Below are 26,058 nucleotides of genomic sequence, written 5' to 3'. Positions count from 1 at the left end.
AAAAAATCTGACAATGGATTTACTCTTAAATTAATTTCACATTTTTTAAAATAAAAAAGCATGATTTCACTGGTTTTAGTCGCCATTAATAATGGATATATATTACAATGTTTATATTCGTGTGTACGTGATTATTTTAGTATTATATCTTAATGTGGAGCAGTGTGGCCGTTCAGATTGGAATAATGATGCTTCTAAGTCCTAACAAAGAAATCTGACTATAGGGATCCTTGAATCATTATGCACCAATAAATGCGCTTGTCTTTTTATACACATCACCTTAAATTTAGAAGGAAGGGAATTTATTTGTCACATTAACCTAGAATAATAAAATAATAGTGATTTTTTTTCAGATGATGTTTACTTGGGACAAAAGGGGAGAACATGATTGCCTTGTCATTCAAGTGAGAATTTTGAGTTGAATCTGTAATTCTGGACTCCATTCGTGAGCACTTCTCTGTGGCAATTAGGAGCCTATTACAAGCCATTAGATTGATCAATGTACCTTAAACAATGGGAATGATTTATTTGGTCGAACAAAACGCTCTGCATCTATTGTGATGAGTGTAAGTGGGGGTGCATCCATCAACAAAAGATAAATGATTAATTCAGACCTATTCATTTAAATTCTTTCTACAAAGCCAGCCTCACTTGCCTCAAATCCAGATTATTACAGCCTCATTTTCTGCATGTTAAACCAGACAGGCTGCTGGATTTGGCGATGGGTTTTGGTTGTGCCCCTGTGAGCTTTAATTTGTATTTCTGCTGAGGGAAGTTTATTTGAGGACATTTAACTAATTGTTGTAATTTCACATGCTCATGTGGCTACACCTGTTTCTCTCAAAGGGGGCTGAAGGAGACTATGACTGCAAGGATGTTATAGTTTATTTTTGTGGTGCTGAGGCTGTTGTCTGACACTTTTGCCTTACACTTGGATCATAGTGGATCATAGGAAGCTCATTAAATTGATAAAAACAATTCTCAAGATGCTTTTACTTAGGGTGTCTTCGCTTTCTTACAGATATTTTTTTATCTTGTTGCCTTATAAAATGCAATGATGATTATAAAAATGGGACTAATGAAAAGAGTATTTATTCTTGGTGGCTTTAAATGACTGTCTGTGTCTCATCTGCCATTTCCCAGAAGTTAAGGTTAGGGTTAGGGACAGGTAAATAGAGACCACACAAGGAAATACAATTGAAATACATTAAAGTGCTCTGTGAAATAAATTGCTTGACAATAAGGATATTTTGCTGTTGGATGTCGATATGCTATAAAAGAAGGGGAAATGGCAAAGCTGCTCGGACCTGTCAGTATAGAGATGCAACTTGTGGATGTCTTGAGTCAGGCAACTATCAAGACAAATGATTCAAATGTTAATAGGAAGCAGGCAGCTGTTGGCAACACAGTCAAGCCTCTGATAAAACTTAACTACTAATAGTTCCATTTAAGATTGATCTTGTAGCAGCTCATCAACCTGCATCAATAGTATCGACAGCTAAATTTGGAAGTAAAGGTCAGCTTGCCAGCTTACAGTGTCAACTTTCATTTCCAGAGGCTGCATGTTCTATTTTGAGAGCAGGGAGCGAGCCAGTTGAAGTGCGGTCGACTGGTTACATTCGAGGACTTAGCCTAGCACGTTTTCTGTCTATGAATGTGTTTTTTCTCCGAGCTGGTGAGCTATTGCGGAATTCAGCAGAAACCTAACTGTGGGAAATGGCTCCAAAGAAGGTGCCCTTTATGAGGAAAAGCTCCATTCAAAAATGAGCATGTACTGTTGATTATGTAATGGCAAGTGCTTGTTCTGACTACAGGCATCTCCACATTGTCTTTATTAGGGAAAAGGAGATGATGCACCAAAGCCGCTGCCACTGATTGGAAGGTTTGGCACCTCACTGAAAATAGGAATTGTTGGCCTCCCCAATGTTGGGTAAGTAAAGGGTATTTATTTGCATAGATAGGTTTGCCTCCACACCTTACACACTGCATGCACCAGCACATGCTTGGTCCACATCTCAGCTATGTCTGCCTTCCATGATACCATAAATATAAATGTATGTGAGGCATGATGTAAGCCGAGTACAGTAGAATGCATGACTAAAGAGTAGGAATTAAATTTATAGAAACGTTGTGAATTTAGATATGCAGACAACTTTCAGACTTTGTTTGCATTTTGGCTGGAGTTTCTCCAAATGGAGCTTTCACACATTGTTAATGCCACACATTATATTGAAACAAACAAAACGACGCGTAGCATGATTTAGCCTACAAGATTTTAGACAGAAATACAAAAAAATCATGCTCCTTAGATGACTGTCCGCGGAAAATGTTTCAGTGTTCCTTAACAACCTGAGGAGTGTTCCTAAGGCTGTTAAGTGTCTGGAACCACGTGTGCCCCCACTAGCCAAGGATCAAATCCCAGAAGAAGCTTTTCATCCCATGCCTTTCCTTTCCAGCGTCTTAACTTTCCCTCTGTCTAAATGAAGGTGTGTGAGCTTCCCAAACTTATACAAAATGCTTCAAATATTATCCACTTTTTTAAGGGTGTTATAGCAGATACGTGATATGATTGAGGATACGCCAGTGACTTCAAAGAATTGTAGTAGGCTACATTAAAAGTTTTAATAAAATAGTTAAAGGTTTAAACATTTTACAATATATACTACAAGTATGTATTCTCTATTCTTGAATTTATGAATGTGGGTTTTATTATTAAAGCAGTGTGTTTTTAATTAGAGAAACTTGTTTAATTCTATGTGACATCGTATTGATAAGTATGTGTCACCACCCATCTACATTTGAATAAAACTATATGACTGCAGTCATAAATTAAGTGACCACACAACTATGAATGCAGAGAAGAATGTTGGTTGAATGAAAAGCATTAACAAACCCTGTTGTCCGTCGGTTTAAAGACCCACTGGTCAAAGGTCAGGGTACATACTAGACAGTTCTCCAATCAATAACATGGAATACACATACTGTAGACAGTCAAACAGAGTCACTATCACATTTATCTCAGGTATTTTTGAATTTCCACAAGTCTTTGAGGTGTGGTAGAGAAAATCTGTGACACAGAGTCACAGTAACATAACAAAGTGAACGCAGGACTTCCAGTGCTTAACACTGAGCCACCATGCAAACCAGTCTCTGAGACAGCACATTTACTACAATGCATTGAATGCATCCCACGTACCAAGGCTTAGACCTTGCAGACCTGCAGGCCCGGGTTTGAATCTGACCCGCAGCCCTTTACTGCATATCGTCCCCTCTCTCTCTCTCTCCCACATTTACTGTCACTCTCCAGCTGTTCTCTCACGAATAAAGGCTAAAAAGCCCTAAAAAATATCTTTAAAAAAAGTGAAGTAGTATGCATGAAGTAGTACATTGTTTAGGAATTCAACATGGCTATTTGCCCATAGTTGCTTGATACAGTTCCCAGTCTCACAGGTACAATCTTTGCCTATGGCACCTTAATAAAAATAATTATGTAGGGGATTACTGGTCTTGCAACTTTTGTAGATTTTCAGATTAATCAAAGTTTAAGATACATTAAAAAAAACAGAGTTTTAGAACTAAATAGTACTGGAAAAAAGTCTTGCATCATAAAATTACTCTCTTGTGCCGTTGTATGTATTCTTTTTTTCAGTGATCTCATCTTGTTCTTTTTGAAAATTAGAACTACAAGAATAGTCTTAATGTGCAAAATATGCTTTGTTGTTTTGCAATTATAGAGTAAACTTTTGTAGCTAACCTGAAACTCTTTAGCACAATGAGTCCCCCTTCACACTTATATGCACATGGTGTTTTTGTAGGAAGGGAAAAGGAGGGTGCATGTCCAATGTTGATAATAAAGGTATGGTACCTTAAAGACAAGCTATTTCTTAAAGGGAGAGTAAATGATTCTGCAAAAGGATTGATTTGAACTGTACTGCCAAACAAATACACCCATCCCTTCAGTGCTGCCTCAGAAGCTCCACCCCCCAAATTTTAAATCCCTGCAATTTCTCCTTCACGCTTGCCTGGTCATATAACTTTCTTTTATACTCTTCAGACCTTCTCCTCTTTGGCTGTTTCTCGGCCATCTCTCCTTCTACACAGTGCCTGAGGTTAGCATGTTCGAACTGCCCCCCTCCCTCCATCGCTCCTGTGCATGAGCGCTAACACCAACTGTTGCTGATTTCCTGGAACAATGTTGTGTGGCAAGGTCCACACCACTTTGTTTGTTTTCGAATTACAGAGCCAAGGCTGTGTAGGAATTCTTTTTCAGAGCACACACAAAACGGAGAGCTAGCAACTGTGAGGAAATATTTGCTGATTTTAACTAAAAGTATTTATTATCTCTTTAAGGCATAGATGGAGAAAATGGGGAGTGTGTAAAAATCCGTTTGAGGCGTCAACGTCTTGTTGGTTCATAAAGTGATGTATTCAAAAACAATGAATTATGTATGAAGAGCATTTAGTGATAGGACACGTGATTGTTTGAATCATGATTGTGAATCACTTTGGATGTTTCTCTGTAATATGAACCTGTTTTGTGACAAATCGAGAGTCAAAGAGTTTCTCAGTCTGGGAGAGATTTTTTTCCAGTAGGGTGGACAACTTGAATATCTGTACTGCACGGCCGCAGTGTGTGTTAGGAGGCTGACTCTCTGTCTGCATGTCAAACCTGGTCAGACAAATCCACCTTGTCAGTATGTACCAAGGCCTTCAACATCAGTGACAGAGCATAATCACAGGGCAGACCCTACATGACTCTCCTGCAGCCCCCTTTGAGCTACAGGAAGGGCCACAGTGATAGCTAATCATCTATTCAGCTGACAGGTTCTCATCTTTCTGTAACTACTTAAAACATTAATTTAGTCATTTTAAACAGAACTATTGCATTCAAGTAGCCTAGAAAGTTTTATAAGATCCAAACACTGCAGATTTTGAAGGGTCAGAGGCCTGTGATGTCGAGACATTATCCAGATACTGTCCAGGCTGAGGGTATTTTCATATTTTGTGCTTCCTCACATGTAGTGCATCTTAGCTGTTTTGCAAGATTTTTGAACATCCAGCTTTCTGTGTCCAGTGTTTTCATTTCTTACCCCACCAAAACCACAATTTCTTCCTGGTATAAGAAGTAGAACTCATTGAGGTTGTGGCCTGCCATACCACATTTGTGTCAAAGTACAACTTGTCAACCCTCCTATGGTTTCTTCGTGAATGAACCATGTTCAGATGCCAGCCTGCTGTTAGTTGGGCGTAACTGACCATTCTTCACACACATGGGAAACTTCAGAGTGTGATTCAGCCAAGCTTGCAGCTATTTCTACACTTAGACCAGCACGTGTTCTACTTACTGCCTTTCTCTCTGCCCAAAGGCATGAAAAAGTTTAGTCTTGTCCATTTAACCCCTTACTGGGACATACTGTAAAGTAGATGGAATAACTGCCCCATGTCAGTCTGAAAACTCTCCTCCAGGTCACCTAGACTGAATTTAATGGGTTCCTGCCTTTTGAATAGTGCATCAGAAGCTCGTTATGCACTTGTGCTTGTCATGTCTCTAGCAGACGTAAATTAAGAAGCCAATGTGAACAATTAATCTCTAGATAATTACTTCATGTATCCTGTGAATCTCTATTAACTAAATGGTCTCAAAAGCCCAACTTAATATGCTTAATAAATTAACATTTTTCCAAATTTATATATATAGGGGACAATATATATGTTCTAAATGTGTGTGTGTGTGTGTGTGTGTGTGTGTGTGTAGTAACAGACATACAATACTCTTTTTCATTTTTTTTACAGTAGCTCATTAGCTACCCTACATTTTTACTTTTCATGTATTTAGCCTGGATTGAAGGTGAAGAACAATCTAAAAGTGTCATTATGAAACTGAATCAGGCAGCTTGAATGAGGATAACCAAATGATTGAGATTAACGAACCATTCAGCCACAAAAACAAAGAATCTAGAATCTTCTGAAATTAACTGTTGCCGATACAAATATCAGCTATAACAAAGGTAATGTAATTCATTAGAAACAATTTATTAGAAACATGGTCCCCTTTTATATGGCAAATGTGCTGCTAACATGTTTTGTCATGGTCTTGCAAATTTATTGTAGGGAGCCGACCCTGCACTCTGACCCCTTGTAGGAAAATTTGTATGTGTGATTAGGAAATGAGTTGCAAAATTACAAATTTAAATAGGGTGTGCATTGACTGTACAGTTGTCTTCTTCCTCATCTTTATCATCTTCCATCTTATTTTTGTATTTAGCTTAATTTGCAAAAGGAAAAAACTCTGTTATTAACCTTACCCTATTAACCTTACAGATTTTGATTTCAGGCCAAAACTATTCATTATTGATCAATTTCTCCACTTAATATTCCACCAGCCCTGGAATTACAAATGTTAGAAAGTCATTGTTTGTTTTGGAGCTTTTTCCAGGACATTTGGGTCAAACAGTTAATTGGAGCAATTGACTTGGATTAATTAATCAAGCTAAAAAGACATAGCAGGCTATGACGGAAAAGTGTACACTAACAAAAGAGATGCTTCACTTGTTTTCAGAAACACACAATGCATTTTTATTTACCGATATGCCTTATAACACAAGTATTATCAAATAATATTTTACTACTAGTACGAAAGCATTAGTGTGATGTTAAAAACCCCTTTAGCCCCCAAAGTATGAATATAATGTTAATAGAGTCAAAAGATCAAAGTATTTTGAATCTGAGTCAAATATAATTTGTGACACTAAACCTTGCAATAACTATAGTTGGAGATGAAATCAAAGCTTTTGAGTAGACTTCTATCACCTGGATTTTTTGTTAGTTAAGTTAGATGCAAATTGACAAATCTTAACTCAAGATCCACTTACTAGCTTTTTTGTGGAGATTTTCACCGTCTTCTCAGTCTTCATCGGCAGCTGGAGTTTACTCATTTGTCATCACATGACCTAATTATGGAACTTTGGTCACATGATCTAATGAGGTCTATAGATCTGTAATGTGTACAATACATAGTTTTGTTTGTGACATTCCTAGTCGTCATTGTAAACCCAGGCCAAGGTTTTAGGTTTATATTGGGCCCAGTCACCAATACGTCTTACCTAGAAGGAGTTTCCACTACCCACCCAGTGGTCGAAAACACACTAAAGTCACGATTTCCATTACTGACCAGCATATTACACTCTAATTTGCATGTAGTATTAAGTTATTTGCAATTATTTATAATATTAAGACATTTTTACACCAGATGATGGTTGCAGTTTTACTGTGGATTTATATTTCCTATTTCCACCAAGGTGACCCAAGAAAAGCCTTTAAGTGTGTTAGAGAAACAATCTAGTTTTATATAAGGAATTAATGCATGCTCTCTAGCAGTCTTGAGCAATTCCATGCATATAAGACTTAGCAAACAATCATTTCAATGTGAAGCACAGAGTGAGGGGATAAAGATGGAAAGTCATGGATTATTGTTAACTGCCACGCCATTATTACTCTTAGACATTTGCCATTGTCTGTAGATTTTTGAAGTACACTTGAGCTGCTTGTGCCATAGAAAATAAATCTCTCACTGATCACAACATGGGGCAGCGTTGTGCTGATCCTGTTCAACAGCTGAGATCTATCAGAAATGTAATTTGCCCCTCGATTCCATGTACAATTGATCTATTATGGGATTATCTGACCTTGTAATTGGGCATAGTATTTTTGATTCAAGGGTTCAAATATTCAATCCATTTCCTTGTTGTGCAGAAAATAAAAAAAGCCAATCTTGCATGATTTACTGAAGTGTTTCAGGATCATACTATGGAACCATCAGGCTCCACACACCAGCACTTTTAGATGGATTGGCCTCACTGCTGTTTTTATTTTCAGGAAGTCAACCTTTTTCAATGTGCTGACAAAGAGTCAGGCTGCAGCTGAAAATTTCCCCTTCTGCACCATTGACCCAAATGAAAGCAGAGTACCCATTCCAGATGAACGCTATGATTTCCTCTGCCAATTCCACAAACCTGCCAGGTATGGGGTCTCATCGTTCACCTATTATTCACACTTCAGCTCTGTAGTCTCTGACGGTCTTCTTACTATAGGTATGAGAAAATATATAACAATGTTGTTGACATAGCTGCCAGTTCTGTATGATGTATGATTGCTGCTCTTCTCTAAGGTTTTCTGTTAAGGAAAAAGCTGAAGCATCTGAACCTCCAACAACTGGTTATCATACACATTTATAGAGGCTGTTAAAGCAGGGTGAATTCAGATTTGCTGTGCTATAGTGACAACTCACTAGCGAGATATCCCTTTTTGACTGACTAGAATTTGTATGTCGAATAGCACAGAACATTTAAGTGTATGAATTTTTGTCACAAGAACTAAGCTCCTGCTTTTCAAAGAGCAGTATGAATCTCACTGCAAGCTTGTACTCAGTTCTATCCTGCTTATGTTGTATGTGCTCTAAACTGTAACTTAAACACTTGCAAACTGATTCCACTGCTATTACTAAATAACTACAGTGGTAACCATTAAACCAACCATTAAAATCTAATGCAATTTACCTACCCATCCACCCTACCTACTACCCTCCAAAGGCAATATTCTAGATAATTGCAATTGCAGAATCAGAACTGAACTGAATCAGCTAATGGCTAAGTATTGCCTGTGATCTATATCTTATTCCTCTATTCCACAGACCTCTTTTATTGTTGTCCAAACAGTTTTATTAACACATAAATGAGCTACACTGTTAGACAGATGTTCCTTAATTACCATAAACATGGACACATATACACCATCCTGCTGCACTAAATTCTAGAGCACCAAATGTGCATAAATGCATGGCTGAAAATAGTCCCCAACAATTGCACTACTTATTCCTGTTTGAGTAACATTTGCTATAAACTACAGAGCCCATCGGACGTGGTGAATTATATATTCTTTTTATGAAACTGTTTTTAAATATTTACATCTTCAGTTGTAACTTAGGGGCTTGAAACTGAGTGCCACAAATATGCAGGGAAGTCAGGAGGAATTGAGAGATGGACTAACACAATATTGGTTTTGGCTGTTTCATGGGAATAACACTAACCTTACATGTCCACTTTGTGCTTCATTAGTTAATTTTGGGTTGACTATGGCACGTTTCGAGGTTATAATTTGAGGCAGTTTTATTTAAAACATTCATTATATTGAAAAGAATAGCTGGTATTTTGCCCACCACCTTACAAGTATGAAGGAGGAATCTGTTCAAAACACCTTACAATGTAATGTAATCCAGTACACATCTCAAACTACAGACTTGAATAAAAGAGTTTAATCGGCACCTATTTGGCACAGAATTAAATAAAATAAAAACTTTTTTTTACAGAAACTGTGTATTGGATTGCGAGCTGTACATGTTGTTGTTAAACTAATATTGATGATGTTTAAAGTCGTAAATGGCTGACCTTTTTTCCTTTTACATCCTGGGTTGCAGCAAAGTCCCAGCGTTCCTTAATGTTGTTGACATTGCGGGCCTGGTGAAAGGTGCTCATGATGGCCAAGGCCTGGGAAATGCCTTCCTGTCCCATATCAGCGCCTGTGACGGCATCTTCCACATGACACGTGAGTCACAGATTGAGACGTCATATCATCAACAAATTACATTAAACTTACAGCACATGTGCAGTTCTGAATTATATTTTATACTGTAGCTAAAGTAGTTGCATTTGGTCATACTAAAAAGCTCCAGTACAAGCTTTTTGAAAGCAAGGGCATCTTGTGTGGTGGGTGCCAAGATACACAGTCAGGATTAATGAAGTCAGACCAAAACCTCACATTCCTACTGGGAGGCTCCCTGAATGAGAATCACAGAAGTGGGAAGTGAAAGGGTCTGTGCCTGATTTAGGCTTCACACAATCAGTAGCATATTTGGAGGTTTGGAAACATTACAAGACAGTTCAGAAGGAGCACCACATGATATTGTAATATGATTCCTTATGCCACTTTTGATTAAGTTTGGTTGCAGTGGAGGTAAGTAAGTTATTAATAAACATATTATGAGAATGAAGGTTTCCTTTTCTTTTTGTTTTTTTTACCTACAATAATGGTAATCATAATATAAATAATGTTTTGGAATGATTTGAAATACTGCCTTCTCTTACTTTGTGAATGTACAGATGTGATTATCTCAGAAGTCCCTCAGCGAGGCAGGCTTCAAATCATTATCCAGGGTCCCTCTGTCTCAAGTCTCTTCTGTGTCTCTGACATGGTCTTTGTCTTACACAATTTAAGTGTTACACGCTAGAATAATTCAAATTACAGCAAGTGAAATGAACGCAGAGCTCCTTTTAAAAATAGCTGAATTGTTTACTGATTGTATGCTGTTATTGACTTTCGCACTGAGTGGAAGGAGCTCTGATTAGAGGGTCGGTAGAAAGGGTTAAGATCAAGGCCATTTTCCTATATTGTTGTGAAGATGTCTCTGTGTATCACTGACAAGTGTATTACTTCCTTTCCAACACAGTTTTCAAATAGCCATTGACTCTTCGTAGTTTGTGAGAAGTGGAATTAGAAGACCACCCACTGTAAGACTAATGATTTACACAGTGGACAAGACATGTAAGGTGAGATAAATATATGTCTATATTTTTCTGAGTCAACAAATCCCTTGAAAAGACCTAAAACAACAAAGTCTTTCAATACTTTCAGGTAGCACGTCTGTGGCTCTCAGTTGGGGGGGGGTTACGGTAATTTACTAAAACAGCTGGGCACTGTAGTTTTTAACAAACTTTACTAAAACAGGAGAAAATAGTGTATCTGTTATCTACTATTTTCAGTTGTGGATTAATACAGTACAATAAGTATTTACAGCAGCAGGACTTTGTGTGTGGGATTGACTGAAAATAAATTACAGTGCCTCTGTTCATGGTAATAAGGGATTGTGTCAACCAGCTGATTGATGTGTTTTTCATAGTCAGAGCTCTATAGCACAAAGGAATAAGCTATATCATGCTTTGGCCATACAGTCAATACCTGTTAGTAAGATCAATTAATTGTTGGTTTGCATCTTTTCATGCGATGTGTTGATGGAAAGACAGATCTAACATTCTGTCAATCTTATTCTTTAAAAGTTTACTTTCGTGTTATCAGAATTAATCTTTTCATTTTCTTGTGATTGACTCACTTTTTGAAATCCTAGTTGACATACTGATGTATACATTACTGTTACTCATGTGGGTTATATGTGTTTTTTTTATACAGCATTATGTATGTACATGGTTAAAAACACCCACTGTTCCTTTGATATGGGCCAAATGGATGTGCCAGATCCTCACCTAAAGCCAACCCTTTTGTTTCTACTCTCACAAAGAAGACAAACATCCTCAACAATCGAAAATAGGAAGATCGAAAGCTTCTTCTGTGTGCATGTTTACATCTATTTGCTTTGGCATGCCATTGTTTCCGCCCTTGCGAAGTCCTTGGAAACAATGTGGTGTGTTTCACAAGTTAACCATTAAACATAGCTGGTTTTGTTTTGCAATTATATCTATCTGGTGTCAGGCAGACTGCAATGTTGAAGCCACTACTTTTATATAGCTTGATTATATGGTTGTGGGGGATCACACTTTTTCGTGTCTGGAGTGGTATGTTTTTTGTGTCTGGGAATTAGTAGAAGGGTTTATAAAGATACTACAGAGAGATGCAGAAGATGAATTGTGATTGTTAGTGCAAACTGAGGACAGGCAATTGATATTGGGTCCTTTACAGTCCTTTTTTTAGAGTTGTGAAATTTAAGAAATAGTGAACACTTCAAAGGCACGATAGATGATGAAGAGGTTACCAGTCAGTCTTTTACACTAACATTTTTAGAATTTTTGTTTTTACTATTTCCAGGGAGAAGTCTAACTGGATCTTCCCCTAGATGTCTCAAAGTTCCCCCAGTAGTGTGCACGTTATGAATATTTTTTCAACCTCTGATACTTTGAAAAGCCTGTGTAAACAGTGGATTAACTTTCAACAATACCTTCCAAAAACTATTAAGGTGCTTGATGACATCCTGAAAGCTGATTCTCCTAAATGACTGGTGTTCCCCCGGTCTCATAACAAAATGGTTTGAAGGGCTAAGTGTTCCCAGTGCTTCTGCGGTGACTGGAACAACGGCTGGATCCTCTCTGTCTGAGACACGACACAGACATGTTCTACTTCATCTGCTCTTCTGTTTCCCGCAAGCAACTCTGCCAGCTCACCTGGCCTTATTCCCAGATGTTTGGTTTCCAGCAATTAGATGTTTGAATGCTCACACAGTGCCCCCCTCCCTATCACTGCAGGAATGCTTTGGTTCACTTCTAATGAAGACTTTATTTATGGTTGCGCGACACTCTCTAAGAATCTAGCCTTAAGATACTATGATATAGCACATTTAATCTGTAGGGACTGGCGGTTGTGGGTAACCGACTGGAAAGTAGCTGTTATTTTTGGCATAGAGTCTTCTCTCATTGTGATATTCACGCTGTCAGCACCTGAACTCCTGGTTAAGTTAAGGCTCTTCCCTCTCCCCTCGCTATAGACATTTTTGTCATCTTTCCTATTCTTACATTGTAGTAAACTATTTTTCTTCGAGTTTGAGAAGACATTACCTTGGGCTCTAGGAAATTCTAATGTGTTCCGATGTTTTATTGAACAGTGAACAGTTAGTCAATGAACTGGGAAAAAAATGTTGTTGTTTGAAAATGTTAACAACTCATATTTAGTTGCAGTGTGTTCCTTTGTGCTAGGTTCTGACTATTGTCTATTTCAGTTTTTGGTGGTGGGGCTAATTTGATCAAATCAAAGTGTCAGGCAACAACAAATTGATAACAATTGCACCTCTCCAGAAGATGGTCCTATGCGTTTACTTCTAAACATTTTCTCTATTTAAAAAATGCCAATATCCTCTACCACTTCCACATGAATCATCATTGCCTGATGAATATCAGAATCTGATGAGAAAAAGTGAGTGATTAAGGTAGGACATTGTATTTCTGTGTGGGTATTGCATCATTCAGACATCAGCCCACACTAATCACTTCTAGTGAACAAATCAAACCAATTGTTAAACTACAGACATTAAGTGCAAACTGGACTGACTATTCAGACAGAGATGATTTATGGCCAACCTGTCTCCCCACTGTCGCCAGTGATGGCTGCTCTCCAAGAATTCTGCCTTATCACTCACCAACTCACAAATTCTCTAACTTGACACACATCCAACACACCCAACTAAACAGAGAACGCAATTAATCCATTTCTCAGCAATTCAGTTGCTGAATCAGTCGTTGCAGTCATTGAATTCATTTGAACATATGCTAGTAACTTTTATATTTTATTTTTACAGATAAATTGTTTAAAAGAGAGATATCCTCGAAAGGCCTACAAAAGTATGCTACAGTTAATGCAAGTGTAAATATGGAGCTTAGTCAGATGCCTAATGGTGACATCTCCTTCATTTCTGTCATTCATTTCTGTCCTACTGTAGGTCCACCTGATGTTTATCTTTTTGTATTGTCAACAAAACCCATGAAAAGAATATACCAACAGTACTTTAGTCAATGTCATACTTTTGCTAATGAATTCGTTCAGACTCCCTACCAACTGAAGATGTAAATCTTTAAAAATGATGCTCAAAGATATAGTTTCATTTGAAAAAGTTGTAAATGTTTTCCTTAAACAGCTGGGTACTGTGGTTCCTAGCACACGTTATTCAAAAAGAGGTAAATAGTGCATTTGTTGGGGGCTTTTTTTTTCAACACCAGGACATGTACATGGGATTGACTCACAATAAACAACGGAACCATGTTCATTGTTATAAAGGAACATGTCACTCAGTGCAACAGTATGGCTCATTGATGTGTTATTAGTAGTCTTTGGACAACATTGCTATTGTATATCTGGCTTTTGGTACCAAGGCAATACATGTGAAAATATGAGGGGGATTGATTCAGTGTTGTTTTTAGTCTCTTCATGGGATTTGTTGAAATAAGAAAAATATCGAATAATAACAATAAAGATTTATCCTTAAAGGCATGCTGAATAGTGAGATGAGCGTAGCTTAGCTCAGGATCAAGTAGCGTATAGAAATAAACAATACTTTCCCGTGATGGTAGTTTAATATGCTGTTGTCATTAACTTAGCATTAACATTACATACATCGTTTAGCCTACATACATAAGGCTTACATTATAGTTGGACCACATTTTTCTAATATTAATTCATCATATCAGTATGTTCTATATAGTAGGCTATATAATTGTACATTAATACAAAACAATGGGCTCTCAAAGCCTTCCAAAGCCTGTATGAAACATTGTTTCCAATAACTATAATTTTTGTCCAAGTAATACTTATGATTACTTATTCATTTCAGAGATCAGTTATCTCCTATTCCGTGATGAATTTGGACAAATATTCACTTTTGTGGTCTGTGTGAATGTGGTGGAAGTTTAAAATTTGTCTATACCTACCTGGTATATTGTAGCATGTATTGTCGGGTTTTATCATATTGCTTCTTTATCTGTTTTTTTATGTTCAGCCATTATTCACTCTGTTGTAGCAAAGTTAAATGATTTTTAAGGAGCAAGCAACCCACTTCTCACACCATACTTGGACAGAAGTATACTGCGTTGTACAACAGTCTCAGCTGTGTCCTAGCACCCGCCTGACTTTTGTGTAACAGTGATGTTGCAGTACAAATCAGTCAGGAAAATGAGATGCCCTGTGCCGTATGTGGTTCTTTGTTTATGTTAGCTGTTGTTTTAACCAATACTGCAATTCTAAATCTAGATCATTTATCTGCGGGGATTGTCCTCCTTTTGTGGGTTTTCGGGCCATGTTGAGGTGCTGTCACAGCATTTAAATGAGCATTTTGCTTCAGTGAGAATGAAGAGTTTTTGTCAGCCTCCACTCATCGTGGATGATTAGAGCAAAATGTCTATCCATCTTGACTGGAGATCGCCACAGCTCCAGATAACATGCTCATGATTGAAGGTCGTAATATTTTGAATTCTAATGGGGCTGCAAGATGAATTGCCTGAAATAGACTGTAGAATCTTCCTGCTTCCTCCTCATGCCCCCCTTGCCTGTCCGCTGTGAAAAGAACCACTGGGAATGGCAAGGCCCGATGATCATAGAATTATTGGATGGTGATTCTAAACCCTTCAAAGAGGAGTTGCTATGGAGATCTCGCTCCAAACTGTGAAATGATTCACCTTTGAAAGGCTGGAGGGCCTGAAAGCTGAACACATCATTGTTCAGGTGGCGGTTGGTTAGGAAATTGCTGGTGCCTGTGCAATCAGCAGCACTATAGTAGTTAAGGATCTAAAAAGGTTTGTTCTCTGAATGATGTGGGACAACAGTGGTGTGCATACGTTGGTTCCTTTCAATCAAGGCACTCTCATGCTCCGTGGTTTAACAAAATAAATGGAATGACAAAGGTTAAGCTAATGATAAGGGAATTAACGCTGTTGTTTTCTGTCAGAGTTCATGAAAACTGGAACCTTCCCAGTTCCCCATTCACTTTTCAACTGCACACAGAAAAGGCTTGTCTGAACACCTTTCCCCTACATGTATTTTTTTCAGTCATTGATATCAAACATGGTGGAAAGATGCACCTGTAATGCTGGGTTTGGTATGAGACACGGCGGTTGACAGTAGATTACATAGGAATTGGAGGCACCTTGTGAGGTACTGATATTCATACTATTGAGCACTGTGATTTCACTGTGATCTATTTTGAAAGATAGGATCATGTAGAAAACATGAGTGTGTCTCTGAAGGGCTCAAATCCACCACTTTCTGGTGTCAAACTGCTTTTTAGCAGCCAATGTATTTGCCATAATTGACACATGCAAAGAAACAAGGCTGAATATGGCACAAACTCCGTTACAGAAGCAGCATACTACAAATTGCTGTCAATTTCATGTATCCTAATGTCGAGAAGATATTTCCTGAATGAACATAAATACCCTTGTGTGCATTGCCAGTGTTTTTATACCGGGAAGACATCCATAATGTGCTTTTCCTGACAGACTCATAAAATAGCTTTTACTGCTTTGAATACCAGGAGAATTGCGGCACTGAGTTTGCATGAACATTTTAAAAGCAGCGTGAGGAATGCAAGTTCTTTAGATGTGCTGTTACCCATCTTGCATGTCAAAACATGCACAGGAAGTGAAAAGTCAATGAATACTGTAATTTAACTGAATTATGATGACCACATATCCTCCCAGGTAGCAACATCAGAGGAAGTAGCTCAATCAGTATTGATCTTGACTTGACTCAGATGACTGCCTTGTCTGTGTACCTGACAGGGAAGAAATGACATAAGCCAGCTCAAGCTCACTTGGTGTTTTTAGGTGTTATACTTGTACAAACTGAAGATAGATTGCTAATTGAAAAAAAACATTTCTTTGTTTATGCTGAAGACTAAGTTCTTAAATGTGTTACAGTGAAATTTTGAATGGTGAGGTGAATGTAAAAAACATAAGAAGTTACTAAAATGTATTTGTTTTCTGTTTTTTTCTTTTAAAATGTTTTCATTTGTAAATGTCAGTTCATGGAGTTATATCTTCTCAGGCTACACTACCCTTACAGTCTCTGCTGTAAGTCCATAATTTTGCAGAGCTTAGCCTGATCCTCAATCAGGCCATTGAACACCACTCACCCTCTAGAGACTAATCCTTTTGTTCTGTTAATAAAGGAGCACCTGTTAATAGTGTCTTCAAAACATACACTATTTGAAATGAAGCAGTAAAATTGTAATTGTGAGACAGACCTGACTCCTGAAACTGGGCCTTTTCAACCTCTTTCTCAATTTTTTGTGTGTTTTACTGTCTTGCATGTGGCTTTGTGCGGCGCCACAGCCTCATAAGAGCTGTCTTCACAGAGCTACCCACACCCAGTTGTTAAAGGACTAATTGTGGAGATTGCCCCCTCAGATTTCTCTCCTCTCTTTCACCTCGGGCATTTGTTCTCCAGCTCTAAGCCTTGAATGGGACGGCAGTAAAGTAGATGTGAATGTTAAATTAGGCGAAATTAATTAAAGCAAATTACTTTGGAATATGTGGTAGTCAGAGGAGAGTGTCAGCTGATGACTAAATAGTGAGTGATCAGCTGCTCCTGCTCTTTAAAAGCCTCTGAAATTTTGATTTATCCGCTTTTTTATGGAAGATGTACAACAATAGTTAGCAACAAAATTACTTATTTAAGAAAGTAAGAAATATGTCATGAAATGATTGCATTTGCGTTAGGTATTATAAACATTTTTAATAAATGGTCAGACATATAGTCATTTATTATGCTTTCATTAACAATTTATACCAACCATGAGTGGTTAAATAACCATTTAAACCTGTTTTAATCATCTTTAATCCTAATTAATATGTATTAAATTGAGCACCAGACTCATATGCATTTTTCCATTTGAAACACAGTGTATCAAAACTGTACATCACAAGTGTTTATAATGTATGTATATTCTTGCAGCTAACAAAATGATTACATTGCATTATATTTTCTGAGTTCATGCAGAGACAATAGGAAATTTTCATTCCAATCAGTGCTGAACAGGGTGCTGGTAAATTGGAGCAGCAAAACAATAATTCCACTGATTAGCCCCTTTCTGTGTGGCGTAAGTGAACTGTTTATACTGTGGAGTACCTCTGCAAGAGGAGAGGAACCAAAACAGCCTGATTAGGCAAAGAGTAATTGGATAAGTTCATTTCACCATGAGGACAACGCACAGGATGACAGCTTGCACAAAAGTCTGCAGCTTCTGTTGACTTGCATGAGTAATAAGGCCAGTGGTGTAGGATTTTTGGGTGTCTGTCAATTTGTTGTTGAGCTTTGATGTTTAGATGTGACTAATGAGTGGTGCTACATTGTGTAAGCTCTATAGTTTAGTATCATAGAAAATCAGGTACTTACCCCTCCTTAATGCAGTAGAAGAACAAGTGTGTGTGGAAGATCATTGGGGCGTTTCATATTGGTTCAGTTTACAGTTTAGTGTCCTTTATATTTACAGACATTCAGAGCTGATTTCAGAGGCTTCTTATTAATGAACAAGTGTCTACAGCTACGCGTGCAACTCTTTGAGGCTGTACTTAGGGCTAAAGCTAAAGGCGTTAGTTTAGCATGTTACCATACTAGTTATTACTGTTCATCCAATGGGGAACATGAATGTCCATAAAATTATTTGGCATAATGTCTGATATTTCACTCCAAACCACAACTGTCAACCTCATGATGGCACTAGAGGAAAAGTCAGGGGATCACCAGAGTTTTTATAATTCATCCTCTGGGGACCATGAATATCTGTACAATCCATCCAATAGCTGAAATATTTCAGTCTGGATCAAATTGGTGGATAGACAGATAGCAGACTGACATTGCCGTCCCCTGAGCCACACAGTTAAAAATCACTCAGAGATGGTCTCAGCGGTGCTGTTTCTTGTTAATAAAAGATATAGCTTCTTCTGTCGACAACCAAGACATTTTTCTGATTAGGGGAAAGTGAAACAGCAGAACTTTACTGTTCAGACTTTATGAAAACTTCTCTTCAGTAGTCTTTCCAGTGATCCAATAACTCAAAGATTTGACTGAATCTCAGGTAGGCCTACGGTGTTGCCCATCATGACAACTACACATAGATATGAATCATCAATATTTTCTGCATTTATCACCATTGGAACTTGTTGAGAGACGATGTGACGTTATTATCTCGCAGGGCCTCACCTGTCAACACTCCTTCACAGTTCATGTGTCAACACATGAATATGGATAGTTAATGTCAAGTGACTCCACCATGCACATTCCAAACATAGTGTCCCTCATCACAGCAATACTTTAAGCCAAGTCATCGTTCACCTGACAACCTCTTCCTCGTTGAATGAGATGGTATTCCCATTATGTCACAGTTGATTTATGTTGTTTTTTATGTTGCCATATTCCAAATCAAATTAATCTAGCATGTAGGCGCTCCAGTGGTAGAACTACAACACAGCTAAAATCCTTCTTACTTACAGTAATAATTATCCAATAATATAATAATAATAGTAATAATAGTATTACAGGCACAGAAGACATTTTTCTGAATTATGAATATTTGATTCTTAAAATACATTTAGCTAATAAATATGTATGTGCTACTTTTTATTACATGAAATTTCAATGTAGAAATCTTATATGTAATAGATATTTTTATGTTGCAGTATTACTACTAGGATCAGAATACTCACTTCAGCACTAAGGTGTCCTCATCCCCTTTTTATTTGCAATAGTCCTGATATTATAAAACAAACTGTACACCAGTTGTGTATGCTGTAATTTAAAGAACAGTAGTAATGTCAAAAACTGTCACTCTCATGTGACAGATGGACGCCTAGGCCCCCACCTCCCCCGAGCTCTGCTGGAGAATCAGAAGGAGTCCTTAGAGCCGCTGCTGGCTAAACGGCCTGCTTCAGAGCCTCATTACCTAATCACCAGCACAGCCACAGCTAAGACGCAAATGATTAGGGAAAGACTGTCATCTATCATCTATGAATGTTTTCATAGGTAGCTGCTATATATAGGTTTTTCTCTTAAATCATACTCCGTTTTGTTTATTTCTCATATTTTTATAAATAAATGGCTAATTTAAGAAGCATAAAAATGCATCACCAGACACTCTGACCTTGATCTAGATTGATAGACAAGACTGTTGTTGCACTTGTTGCACAAGTCAATTTTAGTGGAAATTACTTAGACACTGTAAAGCAGGTTTCATACAGTTCTGACACTTGTACAAAGAAAGTAAAATTTAACATATTCCTGAGTATTTTATTGTATTTGTTGTGACTCCCACTGTGCTTTTTGATGTGGATGTTTATTCTTCTCCATATTCTCTGCAAAAAAAGCTAATGATTTTTTTTTCTTCTAATCACTGTTTCACATTCGATCTCAGAAAGTCAATATAATTGATCCTGTGGCTCTGATTCTGTTGCTTGTACTGTATGTGTCACGTAAAGCATGTGTTGTTGTTGCTGGAAAAAAGATATTCTGCACTGATGCTCTCTCTGTGTGTTTGTGTCCTATCTCTGCAGGTGCTTTTGAGGATGAGGATATTATCCATGTTGAGGGGACAGTGGACCCAGTGAGGGATATGGAGATCATCCACGAGGAGCTAAGGCTGAAAGATGAGGAGATGATCGGCCCTATTATTGACAAGCTGGAGAAGACGGCCATTAGAGGCGGTGACAAGAAACTCAAACCAGAATACGTGAGTCAATGTCCCAGCAGGCCCTTTGCTCCCCCTCACAGCAAGGCACAAATAATAACCCTCCCACACACATGGCCAAGGAGAAAAAAAGTATGTTTTTTTTTAATCTCCCTCCAATAGGTCTCACCCCTCCCCCTGCCCCATTTTTTCCCTTTCTGAGATTGAAAGTGATCAGGGGTCAGGGGTTTTCTGCTGTAGAAATCATTAATAGAGAGTTACTTATTCAGCTGCTGACCCTGGGTCACAGCAATGGGCTAATGAAAGTGTTTCCACACAGCTCTTTTCATCTAAAGTAATACTCAAATCATGGCACAGCTCTTGCTCATGCTTATACACCTACAGCAGCTCAGGAAATTGTACAAGGCCATACAGTGGGTGACACATATGCCTACATCTCGCTATGAATACTGTAAATGTTTAGAATATTCTCTGACAGATGATTTCTTGGTTATATGCAGATAGGTGCAGGGCAAAATGCAGCTTAACATCAGAAAAAAATAATCCACATCCTGCATGTCAGATCACAACATATGTGGATACACACACACACACACACACACACACACAGACACACACACACACACACACACTGTAATGAGGCTGAGCAGCCAACATTAGCAATGATTTGGTTGTAAATGTCTCATGATGCCCTTCCATGATCGGAGCAAGATAGGATGGGCTAGTATGCGAGGGGACCTGGCCTTTCACTTGGAAAGGCATGCCCAATTTCAGGGCCCAGACACACAGAGGCTCTGACCACTCATTACGCTAACGAGAGGGGCTTTTTCACCTGCTGCAGAGGCCCCGTGTTTGGTTGGTTCCCCTCAGACTAAACCCGCCCCCCCTTACAGCCAACACCACTTCCCCACACCCCTGTAGCCCCACAGACAGGAGCCATTCAGGCTAGGCAGGTGGCCGCTTACGCACATAATTGCTAACAATTTTAGGCAATGAATAAAAATGATACATTACTTGTCAAAGGTTGTGCACACGTCGGCAAGTGAAATCTATAGAAGACCTCTTTAGATGGCAAAGAATGGTGCTTATCAAAGGCTGCACCAAGCTTTTAGATGGGAGGGATTGTGTGATTGTCTCACAGGCTAAGCCTGGCGTTTGACGCGCTCAGCTGTGCACAGACACATGTTTATGTCAGCATCTATATGCAGAACATGTGCATCAAGACAATGTCTAAAAACATACAGGTTAAAAGAAATCGCTTCTACTTTCTTTTGTCGAGCCAAAGGATGTTATGAAGTAAAAAGTAAATTTTGTGCAACTATTCTGATGGTGATTACTTCCTGAAATTTTCCTCGTTGCTCAATAATTTACACCTTTGAAATAAGATCTAATTTTCATTGTTGCTCTACAGGTCTTTATGTGGCCTGAAATTTCATGAGCCAGAACTGCTTTTATCCAGCTTGTAGTAGATTTAAAGAATTGTTTTAGTAGCATTGAAATGAGAGGGCAACTTATTTTACTATTCATATATTTGGTTGTCATCATATAAGTAAACCTGATATGATACAAGATGACGCACCGTTCACACATATATAGAGCTGGTTAATTTGACACAGTAGTTTAGATTAAGCTGTGTCCTCAAAATCCTTTATGCACATTTTTATACGTTGCAATGCAATGAGACTACAGTAAACAAATGAGTGATTTGCTGATTGAAAAAAGCTATATTAAAATTATGTGAAATTCTGATGATGAAACTACACAAATTTCTATGTTGCAAAACTCAAAATATGTCTGATGAAAATTTCAGATCAATTAAATTAAGGGACTTTTTTCTTTCAGAGAAATGCAGGGAGTGTAAGCAATTTCCTGTACACTGCTACTGCTATAAAAGGTATAGAAACACTATACTGTATTACTCTGAAAGAGAATTACTGTAGCCTAAATATTAGTGTATAATTAGGCTGTATAGCGTCATACCCTATATATTGTGGATAAAAATTTGCTGTCACAATGAAAAGTCACTTAATATTTCATTGTGACTTTAAGCTAAATTTATGTGCACACAGCAGCACAGTGCTCATTTATATGCATTGTTATAAAGATTTAAATCCGTTTTGCTGGTGCTGTGTTTACAAGAACAATGTTTCATCGCTTTTGTCCGTATGAATCCTCAAAATCCCTATCCTTACAAAACAATAATAAGAAGCCGGCCCACCAGCGGCGCTTCATGGTGGCAGGCATATGTGTTTGACCCCTGTGGGACCTATATGCCTTTTATTAACACCTGCCTGTTAGAGGAGCGCTGCACGGCGGCTGCGAGCTGATGAGGGAAACCTGGAGCGGGTTCAGCCTGTGTCACTGGCCGTTTGCTGTTTCCATTTCACAGATGATTAATCTCTCTGTGAAGACTTGGGACGGCGCGGGCGGAGTGTATGCAGCTCTTCCTGCGCTCTCTCCCGCTGGCTGCACTCTGGCTGCCTGACTAAAAGGCCTTTAGAATTCCTGTGGAGAGAGATGTGCAGAGAGTGAATGCAGCTGGCTGGGGGTCAGTGTGTGGAGCTTTTTCTGCCATTGTGTAATTGAGGCTCTGGCAGGATTTTTTCCTCAGTTCTTTCAAAAGGGAGTATGATTGTGAAGTGCTGCAAGGGTTTGGGGAGGGAAAAGGAGGTAGGGGGAGTGTTGCAGGGGGTGGGGGACTTTTTATATGAAGGGGGAGGTCAAGTTGACAGGAACAAAAAGAAAGTGTTCCGCTAATTTCTGTGGGGCTGGATCAACAATAATAGGCTCAATTTCTTTATTACAAATTTTATAACTACCTCCCTCCCATTTTCCCACCCTTTTCCGCTTCCAGATCCTGTCAAGACCCAGTCTTGCCTGTGGTCTCAACCCACAAGTACCTCAGTAATGAATGTAGCTTACATAGCTGGGAATGCTCAATATTTTCTCCAGAAGAAACAGTGAATAATTAGTTCTGTACCTCACTAGTGCTTATTCAGAATGACTTCACTCTGCAAAGTGCCTGAGGAAGAACCAATAATTTACACCTAACTAACCAACTTCCAATTAGTTCCCAGCACTTTCCAATTTTGTCTCCTCTCTCTATCCTTTTCATTAAACAGTCCCAATGGAATATTGGTGTACAAAACTGCAACTCTAAGTGAGACACCCCAGAAGGCATTTTGTCATGATTTAAAGGAGGGAAGGGGCTCTTGTGCATGCCATCCCTGTCAAAGCTGGGCCATTCCTGCTTGAATGCGAGCACAGCCATTGTTCATTTTGGCATCAGGATGCCATGCATTTAGGAAATAATTACCCCATACCCTGCTGGGTTTATATTCTTTTTCATCTACTTTAATGGCTTCTTGTTCATTCTCTTTTAACCCCAAACAGGACGTTATGTGCAAAATCAAGAGCTGGGTACTGGATGAAAAGAAACACGTCCGCTACTATCAAGATTGGAACGACAAGGAGGTTAGCCTTTGATGTCACAGTCAAATTTATTAATGTGATTTATCTTGCTAATCTTTTCATCTGACCTAAAAGTACAACTGCTGTTTCCTCCTCTTTTGTTTTTTTCCCGGAGCAAGATACGTCTTTTTTGCAAATCACAAGTTAATATTATGCACAGTCTTTTGTTGGTTGTATTTATACATTACTTTTGTACAAGCTAATGACATCTGGCCGTGCTGATCTTGATTTAGAGGCTTTATAGTTGCACCCCACAGTGCCTATACACCAGACCCTAATTTGATTTGGCTTCACTCATCTCTGTCTGTGCTGCCCTCAAAGGCTACTTTGGAAGTTTGGATTCTCAGTACATGCCCTGTCTGTCGTTTTCACAGATCGACGTGCTGAACAAATACTTGTTTTTGACATCCAAACCAATGATTTACCTCGTTAACCTCTCTGAGAAAGACTACATCAGGAAAAAGAACAAATGGTAAGTGCTCCGAAGAAAGGCGGGAGGCCGTCTCATTGCACTCATTAATCATCACTAAAGAGCTTTCTTTCCACTTATGTATAGAGTTACATTGATTTCTACTAACTTTAATTGAATCTGCATTTCAGCTATTAAAAAAAGTGTCTGCATTTGTCTGTGTATGAATGTGCTGGGCTTTGAGTGTCTGTGTGTGTGTGTGTGTGTGTGTGTGAGAGAGAGAGAGAGAGACAGTTAGCCTCGCTGATCTACTGAATGTGGTCTCCTGCTGACAGAAATGGTCATATCTTTTTGAGAGGATTTGCCTGGAGGTGGCACTACGTAAAACTCTAACACAACATCCAGTTCTGTAAACTCTCACCAGCCTCCAGACTCTGCACTTAATTAAGTACATACTAGCATATGGTCCCCATTTTCATCAAAATTTGTCATTTTCAAATGATATCAAAGGGAGTAAAGGCTTTAAATGAAAAAAACAAATAAACATACGTACATTAAAAGCCAAACAAGTAATTAATATCATCTGGAGAGAGCCAATAAATCACAAGGAAAAGACTAAATATTATCTGAAAAAGCTTTGCTCCAAGTATTTGGTTTTGTTTTCACATGTTGTTGCTAAAGTAGCTTTACGAGCATCACTTTACAGCCATGAAATTCCCACAGATCACGATGACAAGGGAAGCTTTCTTGATACACAGTGACATAAAAGAAAAATGTGTGTATACGCGCACAGTATGTTTTTGCTTTTCATTGCTAATATACAGGGAATTGTACTTTTTACTTTGCAGGTGCAACACTATTCATAATAAGCACTGACTCAGGATGACCTTTAATGCACTGAATAAACTTCTTCAATGTGTTTCCAGCTCTGTGATCCTTTGTTCTGTTCAAAAACACTTTTTATAGTAATGTTGTCATCTGGCCACAGTGAGAGCAGATCTAGAAGACTGGTGTTAGACATCCATTATATCTGAAAGGGCTACTTTTCCACAATACAGCCGTTTTGCCAATAACACCAACTTGTGGATTGTTATCACACTTTTCCAATTGCCCTCTAGGCTTGTGGTGTCAAATCTTACAAAATTTGTTTTCGTGCTTTACTTGGCAGCATTGTATTACAAGGGAAGTTGTTTACCTATGACTGTTCCTTAAAATGTTTCTGACACGAAAGTATGACTGTCAGGCGGAGGGAGGAGGACTCATAAATCAAATGATTCATGGCATGTTGAACATCAGTCATCAGTAGGAAGAGAGGTTTTTTTCATGTTGCATGTGTGTGTGTGTATTTCTAACTGTGTGAAATGCAATAAATCTTAGAGTTTTTTAAACAGGCAAACAGTAGTGCTCAGGTGTCCTGAGGGATCCACGGTGAACAATGCTGACATCAAAGTGTTGATGTTTGACAAATGATGAGTCACTTCCCTTGTCCAGAGAGGAGCTCACACCTGTATGGAGATGATTACAGGTAGATCTAGCTGGCCCTAATTGTACAATAAATGCTGCTCTCAGCCCTAATGGCAGCTAGTCTGCAGCAGAGACGCCAGACTGCCATTTGGCTGTCGCCATGCCCCCGTGTTTTTCCACCAGCACAGTTGAGATGATGATACGGTTAAGGACTATTCAAAGCAAACAGCTAGACAAATTGCAATCTCAGCTTTAATGTGTGGAGGAAAAGAAGGCGAATCCCAGAATGAGGCAAATAAGCCAGTCTTATCTGTTTCTCTCAGGACATCTATTCAAGTTCCCTGCATTTTCTCAAGTACTGTTTTATATTTTAGGTGTTCTGTTCAGTACATGCTGCCAATGACGTTTAACAGCATGCTCGGCCAAACATTATTTCATGAGTTTAATATATGTTAATTTCATAGATCTTTTTATTTCAAACACTCAATTG

General features: G+C 38.5%; 1 protein-coding gene across 2 annotated transcripts in view; it reads left to right on the top strand.

Annotated features, from left to right (window-relative positions):
- The first annotated feature begins 1,641 nt into the window (after positions 1 to 1,641).
- The window catches only part of LOC123973698 (obg-like ATPase 1), a 39,378-nt gene continuing 14,961 nt past the window's right edge, over positions 1,642 to 26,058 (top strand). For both annotated transcript variants that reach the window (XM_046053921.1, XM_046053922.1), the window contains exons 1-7: positions 1,642 to 1,731; positions 1,839 to 1,930; positions 7,876 to 8,019; positions 9,473 to 9,600; positions 20,091 to 20,266; positions 23,618 to 23,698; positions 24,070 to 24,167. In XM_046053921.1, coding sequence (XP_045909877.1) covers positions 1,717 to 1,731; positions 1,839 to 1,930; positions 7,876 to 8,019; positions 9,473 to 9,600; positions 20,091 to 20,266; positions 23,618 to 23,698; positions 24,070 to 24,167 — 734 coding nt within the window. In that variant the 5' untranslated portion in view covers positions 1,642 to 1,716. The remainder of the gene's footprint in view (positions 1,732 to 1,838; positions 1,931 to 7,875; positions 8,020 to 9,472; positions 9,601 to 20,090; positions 20,267 to 23,617; positions 23,699 to 24,069; positions 24,168 to 26,058) is intronic.

The sequence above is a fragment of the Micropterus dolomieu genome, linkage group LG07 (assembly GCF_021292245.1).
Source record: "Micropterus dolomieu isolate WLL.071019.BEF.003 ecotype Adirondacks linkage group LG07, ASM2129224v1, whole genome shotgun sequence".
Classification (NCBI taxonomy): domain Eukaryota; kingdom Metazoa; phylum Chordata; class Actinopteri; order Centrarchiformes; family Centrarchidae; genus Micropterus; species Micropterus dolomieu.
The sequence above is the reverse complement of the archived record's forward strand: the minus strand, read 5'-3'. Positions and strand labels throughout refer to the sequence as shown.